The 14527-nt window shown below is 36.6% G+C and overlaps 1 protein-coding gene and 1 long non-coding RNA gene across 2 annotated transcripts in view; one reads left to right on the forward strand and one right to left on the reverse strand.

Annotated features, from left to right (window-relative positions):
- The window catches only part of LOC101746525 (DNA-binding protein D-ETS-4), a 50955-nt gene extending 38749 nt beyond the window's left edge, over positions 1 to 12206 (reverse strand). Inside the window, exon 1 of the mRNA XM_004927922.5 lies at positions 11746 to 12206. Coding sequence (XP_004927979.1) covers positions 11746 to 11784 — 39 coding nt within the window. The 5' untranslated portion in view covers positions 11785 to 12206. The remainder of the gene's footprint in view (positions 1 to 11745) is intronic.
- On the forward strand, positions 900 to 5179 carry LOC110385510 (uncharacterized). The gene is made up of 3 exons (XR_002430757.3): positions 900 to 1258; positions 4455 to 4557; positions 5079 to 5179. It is a non-coding gene; the product is annotated as an uncharacterized LOC110385510 (long non-coding RNA).
- Positions 12207 to 14527: the final 2321 nt, after the last annotated feature.

Here is a 14527-nt window from a genome sequence, read left to right on the forward strand (position 1 = left end):
TATTAGGTCTAAACATGACTATTATATTATATTTTGTGCACGAAGGGAATGTTTGTTGGAAATGTTTTTATATTATATACTTGTTTACTTAATATATTTGTTCCGTTACCCATCTGTAAACGAGCGTACGGCCTATACAGTGCTAAGTGGTTACGAAGCCCTTTAAACCACAATGAATTTTCTTGTTGCCGTGAAATTTGGTCATTAGCTGTCATAAAACAAAACAAAAAAGTTTGAATGTAATATTCCGTATTAGTTTCGCAATATGTAAACATCGCTAAACCGTATTGAAATATAAACCTTATGACTCACAATTACCTAACCGTGTAATCCTAAACGAGGACTCGTAGCGGGCTCCTTTCGTTTTCCTCTTTCGTTCGCTCAAACTTTCGCAAGTCCGTGATTCAGAATAGGCATGACGCGGACGCGACTCCACGCAAAACAAGATGCAACCAAAACATAAAAAATATATTTCAACGTTCTAAAATAATTAAATAGTTTCTATGTAAGCGCGTACTGTGTCCGTTTGGCATTAGCTGTGTCTCAATTAAAAATTAACTGCGAAGAAGAAATGGCAATAGAACAACTACCTGTGTTCTTTTAATTACCTTGCGACTTTATTGTTACATGTAAAATATTTTGTTTGTTTGTCTTGACGACAACTTATTAGTTTTGTGATGTGATTATTTAATATTAAGCAATGTTATTAAGATACTTATAAAATAATGAAGAATGAATTATTATGAAGAAAAAAAACACGCTATTTAAATATACAAATATGAACGTATGTATAAGAAATTAGGTTAGATTATATTACAATCATGATCATATAAATAGACAGATTAGACATATTATAGTATTTTATTCTAATAAAACTCCACCGATACTACTGCCCTAGATGTCAAATTGTCACCCTGTCAAATTAAAATGTAAAAAACAATTAAGCGAACAAAATATTTCTATAGCTTCCTATAAAATATACCGCGTATTGGACAACAGATTTTAATCATTTTATGTTAACTAGTACTATTGTTTCATCTAGACTCTAGAGTTTTCTTTTCTCAAGCTGGAATGAATTATTTGTCTACTTATTAAGAAACGCGATCATTTCCTTCAACCTCCCTCAACAAACCTTCAACTTTTCTAAGGTGGATCAATGGCCTCCAGATTGATAAAGGATTTTTCTGACTTCACGGGCAAGAACCTATGGATTTTTTTATAACGAAGCAACGAGTATGCTTGAAAAAGTCATCTCACAGTAAGCCACCAATGTTCATTGCAATGAACTATTAATAAATCGTACATGTTCTGAAATTCGTCACGATGTAATGACTATAATACCCAAAACCACATCACAAAAGGCTTGAAGGACAGATAATTAGCCGTGAACCGTAGCAAAACAAACGAATACATTTTTTGTGGGGTCATTTTAAGTTGTGGTCCTGCGTGTCTAATTCGAGCCGTTAAAAATTACACGAATTATTTCCTTGAACAATTCGTATTGTTTTATGAAGTGTTTTTTTTTTCTAGGTTTCTAATATTTTAGGCTAGAATTAAATTGGTGACTGTCTAAAACTTGATTGATTATAATTATTATTTTTGTAGATAATCTTAAAAGATTACAAAAGCATGCGTTAACTATGCGTTCCAAGAAAGTATTCCTGCTAATGCTACTGCACTTAAACTTAATTTATACTATAAGCTATTCGTACGCGCACAGAGAATATTAATGAAATAAATAATAGTTTAAAGAAACTAACAAAATACGCTTTTATAGAAAATCCAACGTAAAACTAGAAAATAAATTTTAATAAATTTGAATTAAAAATAGTGTAAGAAAAAATGATTTTATTTTAATAAAGCGTGGAGTGCTTTTCAGGATATTATCAAAATACCCCTTCTACTCATATCTGTTCATAAAATATTTATAACTACTCATACTATGCACCCCACGCTTCTTTTACAATAAAATCATTTTTTCTTACACTACCTATTTTTAATTCAAATTTATTACAATTTATTTTCTATTTTTAAGTTGGATTTTCTGTAAAAGCTTATTTTGTTAGTTATTTTAAACTATTATTTATTTAAAAAATTCTAGTTTTTAGTTGGATTTTCTGTAAAAGCGTATTTTGTTAGTTTTTTTAAACTATTATTTATTTTTAATTTTTTAGTAAAATTTCAATTTTTTCAATTATTATTTTTTTAATATTGAATTTTCATCAGTATATATCCATAAGTATACCAAATTTCAAGTTAATCCTACGTTTGGAAGGGGGTCAAAATCATGTTCAGATTCCGTTACAAACATACATAATACGTCTGAAGCTAATAAAAACGTATTAAAAAAAAGAAGGTACAATTCAATTTTCCAAAACGCCAGATCTCGTGTCTTCAATTGTTCGGCACCTAAATGACGCATCCCAACATTCGCGCATCAGCGTATTACAGTAGTCAATTCACGTAACACGCTTTGTCGGTTCGTCCTCGACCTGAATAGACAAAAGTGAAAATCGAAACTCAAACAAGACCATGCTATGCTTGGACTTGTCTTCTTCGAAGAAATTCTTATGAAATAAACAGATAGTTTACCTGCAGATATACCTATAATACACAAAAAAGGTGTTTTGTAGAGTGGTCGCATTGCGGAAAACTTTTAGTTGGAAATGATTATGGATTTTTACTTTGCGTTTACTTTAGTATTCGTAAATCTTAGGCACAGTCAATCGTCCGTGACTGCGAAAACTGGAAAATGTTCGAAACGCCAGAAATAATATGATGACAACAAAAAACACGAAATTGAATTACCAAAATTACGAAGCTAGTTTCAATAAACGCAAGATTATATCGCAAAACTAATTTAAACTGGATGAATATTATGAGTGCTTATTAGATGATTTTTGTAAAGTTTAACACAGAAAATCATTCGTTTTTTCTCAGTGGGTCGCGTTTCCGATCCGGTGGTAGGTTCTGCGAAGCACTGCTCTTGCTAGGGCCGGTGTTAGCAACACTCCGATTTGAGCCCCGTGCTATGCTGACATAGCCTCTCAAGGGCTATCAGCTTGGTAGAAAAAAAAAGAACAAACAGACAGATTCATATTTAGGAATTACCGTACATTTAACCACGAATAGATCGATTTTGCCGAGAGCAAAAATGTTCAGCAGCATCACCGGAAGCTAGTTCATTAAACATTTACTTTAGCACTTGCAAGCACTAGCTTTTGCAAGTCGTCGTGGCCTAACGGATAAGACGTCCGATGCATTCGTGTTGAGCGATGCACCGGTGTTCGAATATCAGGCAGGTACCAATTTTTGTAATGAAATACGTACTCAACAAATGTTCACGATTGACTTCCACGGTGAAGGAATAACATCGTGTAATTAAAAATGAAACCCGCAAAAATTATAATTTGCGTAATTAATGGTGGTAGGACCACATGTGAAAAAAAAAAAATACTCATTCTAAGCTACAACAAAATCATTAGTTCGTTATTAATTTACTGTTAAAAGAATTGGTTACCATTGAATTAAATTCTCAACATGTTTATTATTCAAATGCATCATAAATATTGGAAACAATGCTCTCGTGCATAAAAACCATTAGTAAGCTATGCGAGTTCGAAATTTATAATTCTATTGTTTTTTAACAACGTTTAATTGTGCATAATGTAATGTCGCTTGGATCTTGGTGTGTTCATATTTTTTTTTTTTTTTTTTTGTTTTTTTATTGCCCTCGTAGCATACGGCATACGAACATATGCCTCACCTGATAGTTAGTAGTGACCGTCGCACATGGACTTCAGCAATGCCAATGCTTTTATTTGTTTAATGCTAAAATGTACGTACTACAAGGGCGGATCCAGCTTTGGCGCCAGGAGGGGGTCACATAGTCAAATTTTCGATGCGCTCGTTCCCAAACGCTTGCCATCATACATAGTTATTATATTATATTAAATTAATTAAATATTGAAGGTATGTAGTTACATAAAATCTGTATAGTGACAAAATATATAAATAAAATCATTAGGTTCAATTAGTGGTTCACCTAAGTCCTGGAACCAGCTCAGGGGGGGGGGTCATGACCCCATGACCCCCCCCTGGATCCGCCGTTGACGTACTCCGGGCTCACCTGGTGTTAGATGGTAACCAGTGCTCATAGACATCAACAAAGTAAATGCCACCACCCACCTCGAAACGTGAGTTGTAAGTCTCAGGTTTTACATTACAACGGCTTTCAAATCGAAACGTATTACTGCTTCACGGCAGAAATAGGCAGAGTGGTGGTACCTACCCGTGCGGACTCACAAGACGCCCCATACTAGTTCTCACGCTTTTATCTTCATATTAACAAAAAAAATTTGTAAGCATAATGATACAATGCCTAAAATATGAATCACCTTTAACTTAATATAACAAAATTCGATGAATTATTAATGTCCGACATGTTAAAACAGGTACAAAGTTCATCAAACAGTCTTTTCATGACCGAAATATATGTACCATGACGCATCTCAAAGCATTTTCCGGTCAAACGTGACGCAAGATATTGCCCTCAGTGTATGTATTCATTTTCATTTTTTAACATTTTATTTTATATTCCTCAATTATTCATGTTCGGAGGATCGTACCACTGCAATTTTTTTAAGGACATCTATATTTACTGTTTAATTTATGGCATGTTTAATTTCAATGATCGATCGTGTCTACATTCTTTTTTTTTTCTAAATTACTCGGTACTCGACTAAAATACTCGCCTAGTCCGAACAAGGCTTTAGGGGAGTCTCGTGCAGCGAATAGCATCACGCATTTGTTGCCAGGTATTGCTCCTTGTAATGTGCGCCGACAGACGATCGCCCGCGCGACTGCGACGGACTAGACGCGCACTTTCCTCGGGCTGCCTCTGAACCTTGCGCGGTTTTAGTTTTTGTTTGGTTTTAGTTATTGCGTAGTGGGGGTGTCAGGTTTTTTTCGTTACGAAATTTCTGGATTCCGCTCTCAAGCCGCGCCCAAGGCCCGCGATAAAATCTATGCAATAGCTTAAAAATATTTTTCTGATCCAAAATAATTTCTATTTCCAGACGCACCCAGAAGACAGATAGACAATATTGTGAAAATCCCATAGCTATATATCCAATAACTAAGAGTGTAGATAATCTGGAAATTAAATACTTCGACTCTTTGGAATGTATTGTAATTTTCCAATACATGAAAACCAACGCATTTGTTGCAATTTCTCGTACGTTAGTAGGTTACTTAATTGTTGGCTTATTCAACTCTCATATGACACACTTATGCGGAATTTTATGAATGAGCTATCCACGGTAATTATGTTGAGGAATTGTCAGATAATGTTTCTGGGCTCTAACAATTCTCTAGGTATCTTACGATTACTTTTGCTTACTTCGACGCTGTATTTATGTTATGTATCATATAAGCAACGTCTGGGAAAAAAATGTTAATGCTTTTCCAGGAATTGAAGGTATAAAAACGTTTCAAGAGTTATTTGGCTATGTGTAGTAGTGAATTCAATGTAAAACATAATTTATTTATTTATTTGACAATCAGTATTACTGCCATGCAAAAGTCGAATCCACTAAAGCCTTTTTTTATTGCCCGGGTAGACGGTGGTTGGCTACCGTCGCCCATGGACTTCAGCAATGCCAAAAGCCACAAAAGCTGTAAATACGTTTCGGTAGCCACTCAACAATGAAAAAGTCGTAAGCCCATTCACCACATAACGTAACAGTAAAAAACTAATAGAGAATTATATTTAAAGAAGATACTCCCAAAAGCGATATTTTTATTCGTATAAATAATAAATAAAGGTTAGTTAGTTAAGGTTAGTTCAGGGAATCCTAAAATTGTGTGATTTGTTCTAGGTACGAAACTGGGTACATAGCACTATGTTATCAGATGTCTGACATGTCAATGCGTGACTTGATAAGTCGGTGCTCGTAATCCAACGGCTTTCTAAATGAAAAATGCTTAACACGTGTTCATAAATGAAATAGTCACTTCTTCTTTGTAGGTTCTTTCTAGGTAGGTTCTTCTATCTTATACCAACCACTAGGTGGGGTCGTCACAGCGATTTTTTTCTATTCCATTCTCTTCTATCAACCGTCATCTCAACACTCACTCCTCTCTCTCTCTCATATTGTCATTCCCACACTCCATCCATGTCTTCTTCGGTCGACCTCTCCCCCCTCTAATTAAACGAAAGAGTCACTATTGTACTAAATTCCGTACTTACTGATGTAATTATGTGAGTACGGGCCACTGTTGCTGTTCTATTTGTTTCGATCGCAAACCAATCGTAGGCTCCCCGAGATGAGTCCTTAGACTTTAACCGCTCATTACTTGAGGGATCTTATACCGGTGTCCTCATTTACATCATAAAAGAAAAACTACTTAACATTCGTATTGACCGCACAAACACCAGTCAATGTTTATCAAAACAAAATATAATTTGTTCAATTACATGCTTATTCACCTTGATTTAAAGTTCAAAATCAGATACATACAAAAAAAGTTTTATTCGACATCGCACTCACGATCGACCTTCAAAGGGATCATTTCCTAGTTGAAATTACCTCCTTAAAGCTCGGAGCTTGTTACATGATACTCATTTTGTTTATAAAGAGCTTTTTGTGTATCATATTATTTTTGTCTCTTATTGCTTACTACCAATTAATGGGCGACTATATCATGCATGCAGCAGAGATATAAATATTGCGATGAATGTGTAGAGTAACGAGAATGGATAGAATACGGAATGAATATGTTATAGGAAGTCTGAAAGTGGCACCTGTGACAGAGAAGCTGAGAAGTGCGCGTTTGGGATGGTATGGACATATGATGAGACGAAATGAAAATGAGGTTGGTAAGAGAATGTTAACTATGAATGTGGAAGGTTATAGAGGAAGAGGTAGATCTAAGAAGAAATGGATGGATTGCGTGAAAAACGATATGGGTAAGAGGGGAGTGAGCGAAGAAATGGTATATGATAGAGGAGTATGGAAGGAGAAAGCATGTTTCGCCAACCACAGATGACTGGAAGAAGGACAGGATAATGAATGCGCGACTACATCAGTTGAATATTGCTTCTCATATAGATAGCTACAGGGCCACAGGTCTGTAGGTCATAATTTAATTTCCTTAATATGTGCGTTGTTAATGGAAATCATAAAAGAAAAACAGTAATAAAATAAACTAAAGTGGCTGGGCTGGTCGCGCACCCTTATACAGATTAACAGGTTTTATGATGTAAAAAAAACTGCACGTATAAACCGCGAGCCTTCGCATTTAAAGCAAACAATAACGTAAATTTAAATACGGCCTCTCGAAATGTGTACACAAACTAATATCGCGATCATTTCGTTGTATCAAACGCCAAAAGTCACAAGTGATTTATAAAGTCAAATAAACTAGTTTTGGCTGTTCCTAAGAAATTTAAAGGTCAAGATACCAAATCCTTGCTCTGTAGTAGTAATTTAAATTATAACTCTAAACACTAGGACTGGTAGTTTTTTTTTCGGGCCCGGGTCGAATTACCTACGATGTCCTCTTACGAGGTATGTGAGACTGAACGGTCCGCATATGCTGGGAGTGGACCGCGGGCCCAAAGGATGGAATTTAGGACCCTTGTTTTTTTTTATATTGCTTTGATGGGTGGACGAGCTCACAGCCCACCTGGTGTTATGTGGTTACTGGAGCCCATTGACATCTACAACGTAAATGCGCCATCCACCTTGAGCTATAAGTTCTAAGGTCTCAGTATAGTTACAACGGCTGCCCCACCCTTCAAACCGAAACGCATTACTGCTTTACGGTAGAAATAGGCAGGGTGGTGGTACATACCCGTACGGACTCACAAGAGGTCCTACCACCAGCTTTTGTTCCGATTAGAGGAAAGGAAAAGCTACTATTTATTTATTTATTTATACATCGATTAAGATTTCGATCCATGTATATAGGTGAATAAAGCTGTGACCACTAAACTTCAGATGAAGCCTGGAACCTTTCGCCCATTTATGCAAAAATATTTAAAAAAGAAAGAAAGCTTAGTGTGTCTCATTGAATAAAATCAGCGTTTTAAGCTACGACATTAATCATTCAATTAGGGCATTTCCACACGGCGCGTCGGAACAGCGGCGTTTTTTCTCCGTGAAAGCAACTCGGTTGATAATAAAGAAACGCTCTGGTGGTGCGTGAACGATCGCTATGTAGGTTAATTTTACGTACGTAATTAATTGTAAATTATCCAGTAATCATTGTTGAATGGAAAATTTTGTAATGCGCTTGTGTGCGAATTTTTTTTTAGCGAAACTTCAAATAGTTTATGGTTTTTCAAATGATTTAGTGGTAACCTTAGGTTTCATTTTGCTAAATGAATGTTAAAGGCTTAGTAAATGGTCCAACCATGGTCGTGACGATACTTTAAAAGAAGAGTCGAAGTGCAGTCGACTTAAAGCCATAATATTATTTCGGAAGCGCAGTCAAATGGAGACATCGCCTAAATACCAATTATATAAACCTATGACTCACCTGTTGTCTCCAAATGAGAATTTGGAGACAACAGAGAACAAAGGTTTTTCGAGAGAATTTTGAGAGTGGGCAATCGTGAAATTTCGCGATACTGTTTTAAGGTAGGCGACGCGTGACGAATTTTCGCGAATCGCATTTTGTTTGTTTGAATCGAAAAAAAGATCTATCTACTCGAGCTTTTAAAAGTTAAAGCTTCTCGATAATTATTCTATTTTCATCAAAAGCTTTCAATTATTTTTATCTAGCATAAGTTTGTTAACTAGAAAACAACAAAAAACTTTTCAACCATTAGAAATTACTCCACAAAATGCGGTTTAATTAATCAGATCAAATGGTTTTTATTCGAAATACGTAAACATTATTAATTAAAACTACAATACATTCAAACAATGTGATTAGCCATTGCTCAGTGCATCCCAGTCGATCCCACACGTTCTCTCTATTCCCAGCTCTTTCGCTCTAAGATACCTTATCTAAGTTGTTTGCTCGAACAAAATCGTTTCAAAATAGATAACTCTGTGTTAGTTACATCAGCTTTTTGTTTCTCTAATCTACTTTTTATTATAAATTTAACACAGAGATAAACTTTTTGATGAGCTTTTTTTGTAATCGTACTTTTTGCTTGAGCTTTTTCCTTTTATCTCATTTCGTTTGAAAGTTACGATAAAAATTAAAATGAGCTTACGAAACGTGTGAACGAGACTTCGTTACCGTTGTGTTAGTATTTAAATTTATTCGAAATAATTCTGCCTACAAAAGCACAATATGAGATTCTTTTATATGTATAAATACCTATACACAGTGCTCCAATATTTTGGTCATATAGCAAGAAAACCCTCTGACAACCTGGAAAGACTCGTAGTGACGGTTAAAGTGGATAGAAGACGATCCAGAGGTCGGAGCCGAAAAAGATGGAGTGACCAAGTGTCCGAGTGGCTGGAAATGAGACTGAGCCAAGCACTTCACTGTGCCACTGACCGACAAAAGTGGCTACAAATTACAAAAAAGGTCACAGGCGGGCGCTTCACGATGCTCAGCAATGAGCGATCGACTGAAGGAGGAGGAGGATATGTATAAGAATTTTATTATTGAAAATAAACATTTTGAAGGTCGGAAATGCCGATTTCAAATAAGACCAATTTTAGTTCGTAACTAAAAGCTTAAGGTACCAAAAGTTCACCGAAACTAATTGAGCTACTTTGGCTCTCCTCTTGTTAGTACAATGGATAGCCGATATTTATTTGTACTTTTTAAATTATTCACAGCTTTTTATGGATTTTTACAACTGTGACTGAGACTTTAACCTCAGTATCAAGATAGTTTTCCCGTCTATGTCCTACGGCTACCGATTACCTGTTGAACCAGCCATAATTAAAGCTTACAACAATTCTTCTTTTTTTTATTGCATAGACAGGTGGACGAACTCATGGCCCATCTGGCGTTAAGTGGTTACCGGAGCCCACAGACATCTACAACGTAAATACTGCCACCCACCTTGAGATATGAGTTCTAAAGTCTCAGTATAATTACAACGGCTGCCCCACCCTTCAAACCGAATCGCATTACTGCACCACGGCAGAAAGAGGCGGGGTGTTAAAACTTACCCGTGCAGAAATACTAATAATACCCTACCACCAGTCCAATTCATGAATACAAATGATATTAACAAATTTCTTGGAAAGGTAATAAGAAAAGCATTCCTCGACATTTTGCTGCCTGCACTTCGGACTTTTTTAGCATCACCAAGAGGAATTTGTGATATGCAGGGCATGTCAAAATGTCTAAAGAACCGAGTAGCATTAGATAAAACAATCTACAATGAATGACCTTAGACCAGTCGTGATGATAAGTCATTGACATTGTGCTTTAAAAAAAAACGAGAGAAGCAATTCAATTTTTTTTTCTTTCTCACCAAAAAACCTAGGTATACCAATATTTTTTTTATCTATCGAAACAATAATAAAAGTCTTACGCAATTCGACAGATAATAAATCGTAAAGTAATATTCGTAAATACAATGTGCATAAAATTAAAGAATGACGTACTAATAATAAATTATCAAAAATAACTTATTAATTGAAAGATTTCTGACATTGAGATTGCGTACCTTCTTAGCTCCGATAGCTTATAACCATTTAACATCAGGTCAACGGTGAATTCATCTACTCGTATGAGTTAAAACAGAAAAAAATGCTATCGATAAAATTTTAGGTCTGAAATTTGTACCTTAACTATTTATTATATATCAGAGCTAAAAAAGATTGGAAATAGATTGTAAGTATCAATTCAAGTACCTACGAACTAACTTTAAACAATCGTTTTTTCCAATTAACTAGATTGAGTATTAATATATTAATATGTAATAAAAACATGTTCAAGAACCATATTAGTCTTGAACCTGTTTTTCGTGATTCAAATAAGAAATAAAAATATTAAATTAAATTCATTTAAATAAATTAAATCGAAAACAAAATCTCTGACTTGATAACATGCAAATAAGATTTTAGAAAACATGTTTTAATCGAATTTCATTGTGACAGACGCGCTTAATTTAAAATTATTTGATTACACGTTGACACTTAATAGCGCTTTATGCAGCTTTTAGAAAGGCCTGTCCTTGTAAAAATTACTTAGCTTTACATAGACATTAATGTTAATTGCTCTTTGTCTCTTAACCGAGTATTAAAATAAACATCTCCATGATAAATATATTAGCTAACACCAATAGAAGTGTGTAGAAGTTATTTTTTTACTAAAGTTAAGCTAGCCATTAAATTTTCCAATAAGTTTTCCACGGACATGTCGTGATGTTTGAAATGCCGTACAACGCTGAATATCTTTCCGCCCAACGATGCAATTTCATAGCCACCGCGTTCACACAACTCTCAAACATTCGAAGGCTTAATAAAGCGATTCGCAATCTCGTCACAGCTTTGGTCGTCAACGATGAATATTTACACGCTAAAACGCGCTTAAAGCGCTTCCATGCGGTATATATTATGAAAAACTGTTCACGTTTTATGTAAATACACGTCGAACTGCGAGCGAAAACTAGAAAGTTAACTCACACATGCGCACGCGGCCGGTACACACGATTTACGATCTATGTGAGCGCGCAACAGGCGCGGTTTCATAATTTAGATTCGCATTAACATAACATTAAAAGTGTACAGTTTTAGATTTAAATAAAAAACAACTCACCGCATCGGTCTCCTCGACGAAACTGTTCTCCCAATTCATTATATCGAGACAGTCCAAAAAGTCACTCAATAATTAAATTGAATCGTGTTTCGAAAATCGCGAATTTAGTTTTGATAGAGTCGATGTAAACAGTCTATGCAACGCGGCATCCCGTGACGTCAGTTGAAATAAAGAGCGTTACTGAGGCGCGAGCGCGGACGTTCAGATCGGTGTCTCGACGGAGTATGCGCGAGGTAGAGCGGCCGAGCGCCCACGAAGCCGTCCGAAGTACGCCGGTGTTGCACGACCCACTTTGTACCACTCCGAAGTGTGGTAGAGCAGCGTTTTTTTAACGCGTTTTCGTTGAAATTCTCCCCGCGTAGGCCACGGCTCGTCGGTAAATCAAGTTGTGAAAAACTCGATTGCGAATCGTGTATAAGTATGGGCATATGTGCTATGTTTTCCGTGTGAGGACTTTGGACGATCGGGCCGATTTGTTGACGCTACAATCGCCGGGGTCGAAGCGTGGGGGTCGTGAATGCGATAACTCAGCACAATGTTTTATTTATTACGTTTTATATTTGTAAACACTGAAATATTTGCTATGAACATTTCCTTATTCGCATTTTAAAAAAATAAAAAATTATGCTTAGATGGGTGGACGAGCTCACAGCCCACCTGGTGTTAAGTGGTTACTGGAGCCCATAGATACCTACAACGTAAATGCGCCACCCACCTTGAGATATAAGTTCTAAGATCTCAGTACAGTTACAACGGCTGCCCTACCCTTCAGACCGAAACGCATTACTGCTTCACGGCAGAAATAGGCAGGGCGGTGGTACCTACCCGCGCGGACTCACAAGAGGTCCTACCACCATTAACTCAATGAAAATAACTCAATGATATTCATTCGAAATGTCATTTCTATCTTTTATAATTATGTTTATGTACCATATTACAACTAATAAACTCGCTCAGTAATAGTACACCATACCTACAGCGCCAGCGTCACCATGTAGGATTGACATCGTAATAAATACAATTCTAGATGCGTAGAGGAATGAATGTGGAACATTTTATGTAGCTGTAGATAGATCCAATTTAAAAAGTATCAAATTATGCCCATTCGTGTATTATTTTTATTATTTAGACCGGTCAACGAGCTTAGGGCCCACCTGGTCTTAAGTGGTTACCGATGCCGAGACTTGAGGTCTATATCTCAATGGCACAGCTTTTTTTTAATCATTTTGTACATTATCTTCTATTACAGGATGTAAGTCCTAGTGGAAATAATTCCTAATCATAAGCTAAAAAACGTATTTTATTAGAAAAATGAGTACCTGTGTGTAGGATTTGAACATGAGCATAGTTGCTTAGCCCGACACGAGTTCACCGTATGTTTTATTCTGTAGGCCACCATGACTTTTCTTGTCTTATTGTGACGGCTACAGTGTAGTCCAGAAGCTGGAGCTCATTAACGACCTACGCGACCTGTAAAAGAAAACTGAACAACAAGCTAAAGAGAAAAGACTGAAGAAAGAATAAGAAGTCCACCCTCTCTTCATCATCATCCAGCTAGCACATTTAGAACCATACCAGCAAGCTCATTACCCCTGCCTCGATAGGCAGGGAATTACAAACTCGGGCAGAGGGGGTTCCCCAAGGTCCGGGGTCGTCGCGTCCCTTTTTTTATTTTTATTTTTTATTGCTTAGTTAGGTGGACGAGCTCACAGCCCACTTGGTGTTAAGTGGTTACTGGAGCCCATAGACATCCAGTAACGGCCGCCCCATCCTTCAAACCGAAACGCATTACTGCTTCACGGCAGATACGCAGGGTGGTGGTACCTACCCGCGCGGACTCACAAGAGGTCCTGCCATCAGCAAAACCCATTACGGGGTTGCGACGATCCGACAGATTTTACGTACACTAAGCAACCTTGGATTAAAAAACATCAATTCTAACCGAATATCGAACTCGGACTCCGTCGTACCATGGTCAGTAACCACAAAACTGCATCATTAAAAAATTGCTCAAAATTGACAATATTAATATTGTCCTATTCCCTCCTGGCGTCGATAATTTTCAATGCTGAGAGTCGTGGCCTCATGGGGCTTTCTTGGGAAAATACGCATGGTGATTCCCCGCGTTCTTCTACGGCAGTGCTTTTAGAAGAGATTCAGTTCTTCAAGGCCGCTAAAGCCTTATTTGGCCTTATTTGGCTAATTAACCGCCGCCTGACATTCGGTGTTGACTGTTTTACGGTGGAATGGTTTTAAGGAAAAGCTCCAATTCAACCCTCCTCTTTTCTCAGCCGGGCTTGGAACGGGATTGGCAGAGTTGTCCCATTACAAATATATTAATACTGTGAAGGACATGTATAAAGATTGTGTTTCAATTTAAAATGTAGAGTGGATATAGTAGAATGAATAATCTGTAAACAATTATTCACAAGTCATAGATATAACTAAAATATCTTTGAAATTTTTTTTTTTAGTTTATCTTTTTTTTAAATGTAGTTAATGATTGTGCGAGCTTACGACTTATCTATTAGTTGATAACTCTAGTCTATGGACATATCAGAGCGATATGATGCGTTGAATGTCAAATAAATATGACTTCCAAACGATTGGCTTCCACGGTCAAGGAATAACATCGTGTAATAAAAATCAAACCCGCATAAGTTATAATTTGCTTAATTACTGGTGGTAGGACCGTAGTCCGCACGAGCAGGTATTACCACCCTGCCTATTTCTGCCGTGAAGCAGTAATGCGTTTCGGTTTGAAGGGTGGGGCAGCCGTTGT

Source organism: Bombyx mori, chromosome 13, assembly GCF_030269925.1.
Source record: "Bombyx mori chromosome 13, ASM3026992v2".
Classification (NCBI taxonomy): Eukaryota; Metazoa; Arthropoda; class Insecta; order Lepidoptera; family Bombycidae; genus Bombyx; species Bombyx mori.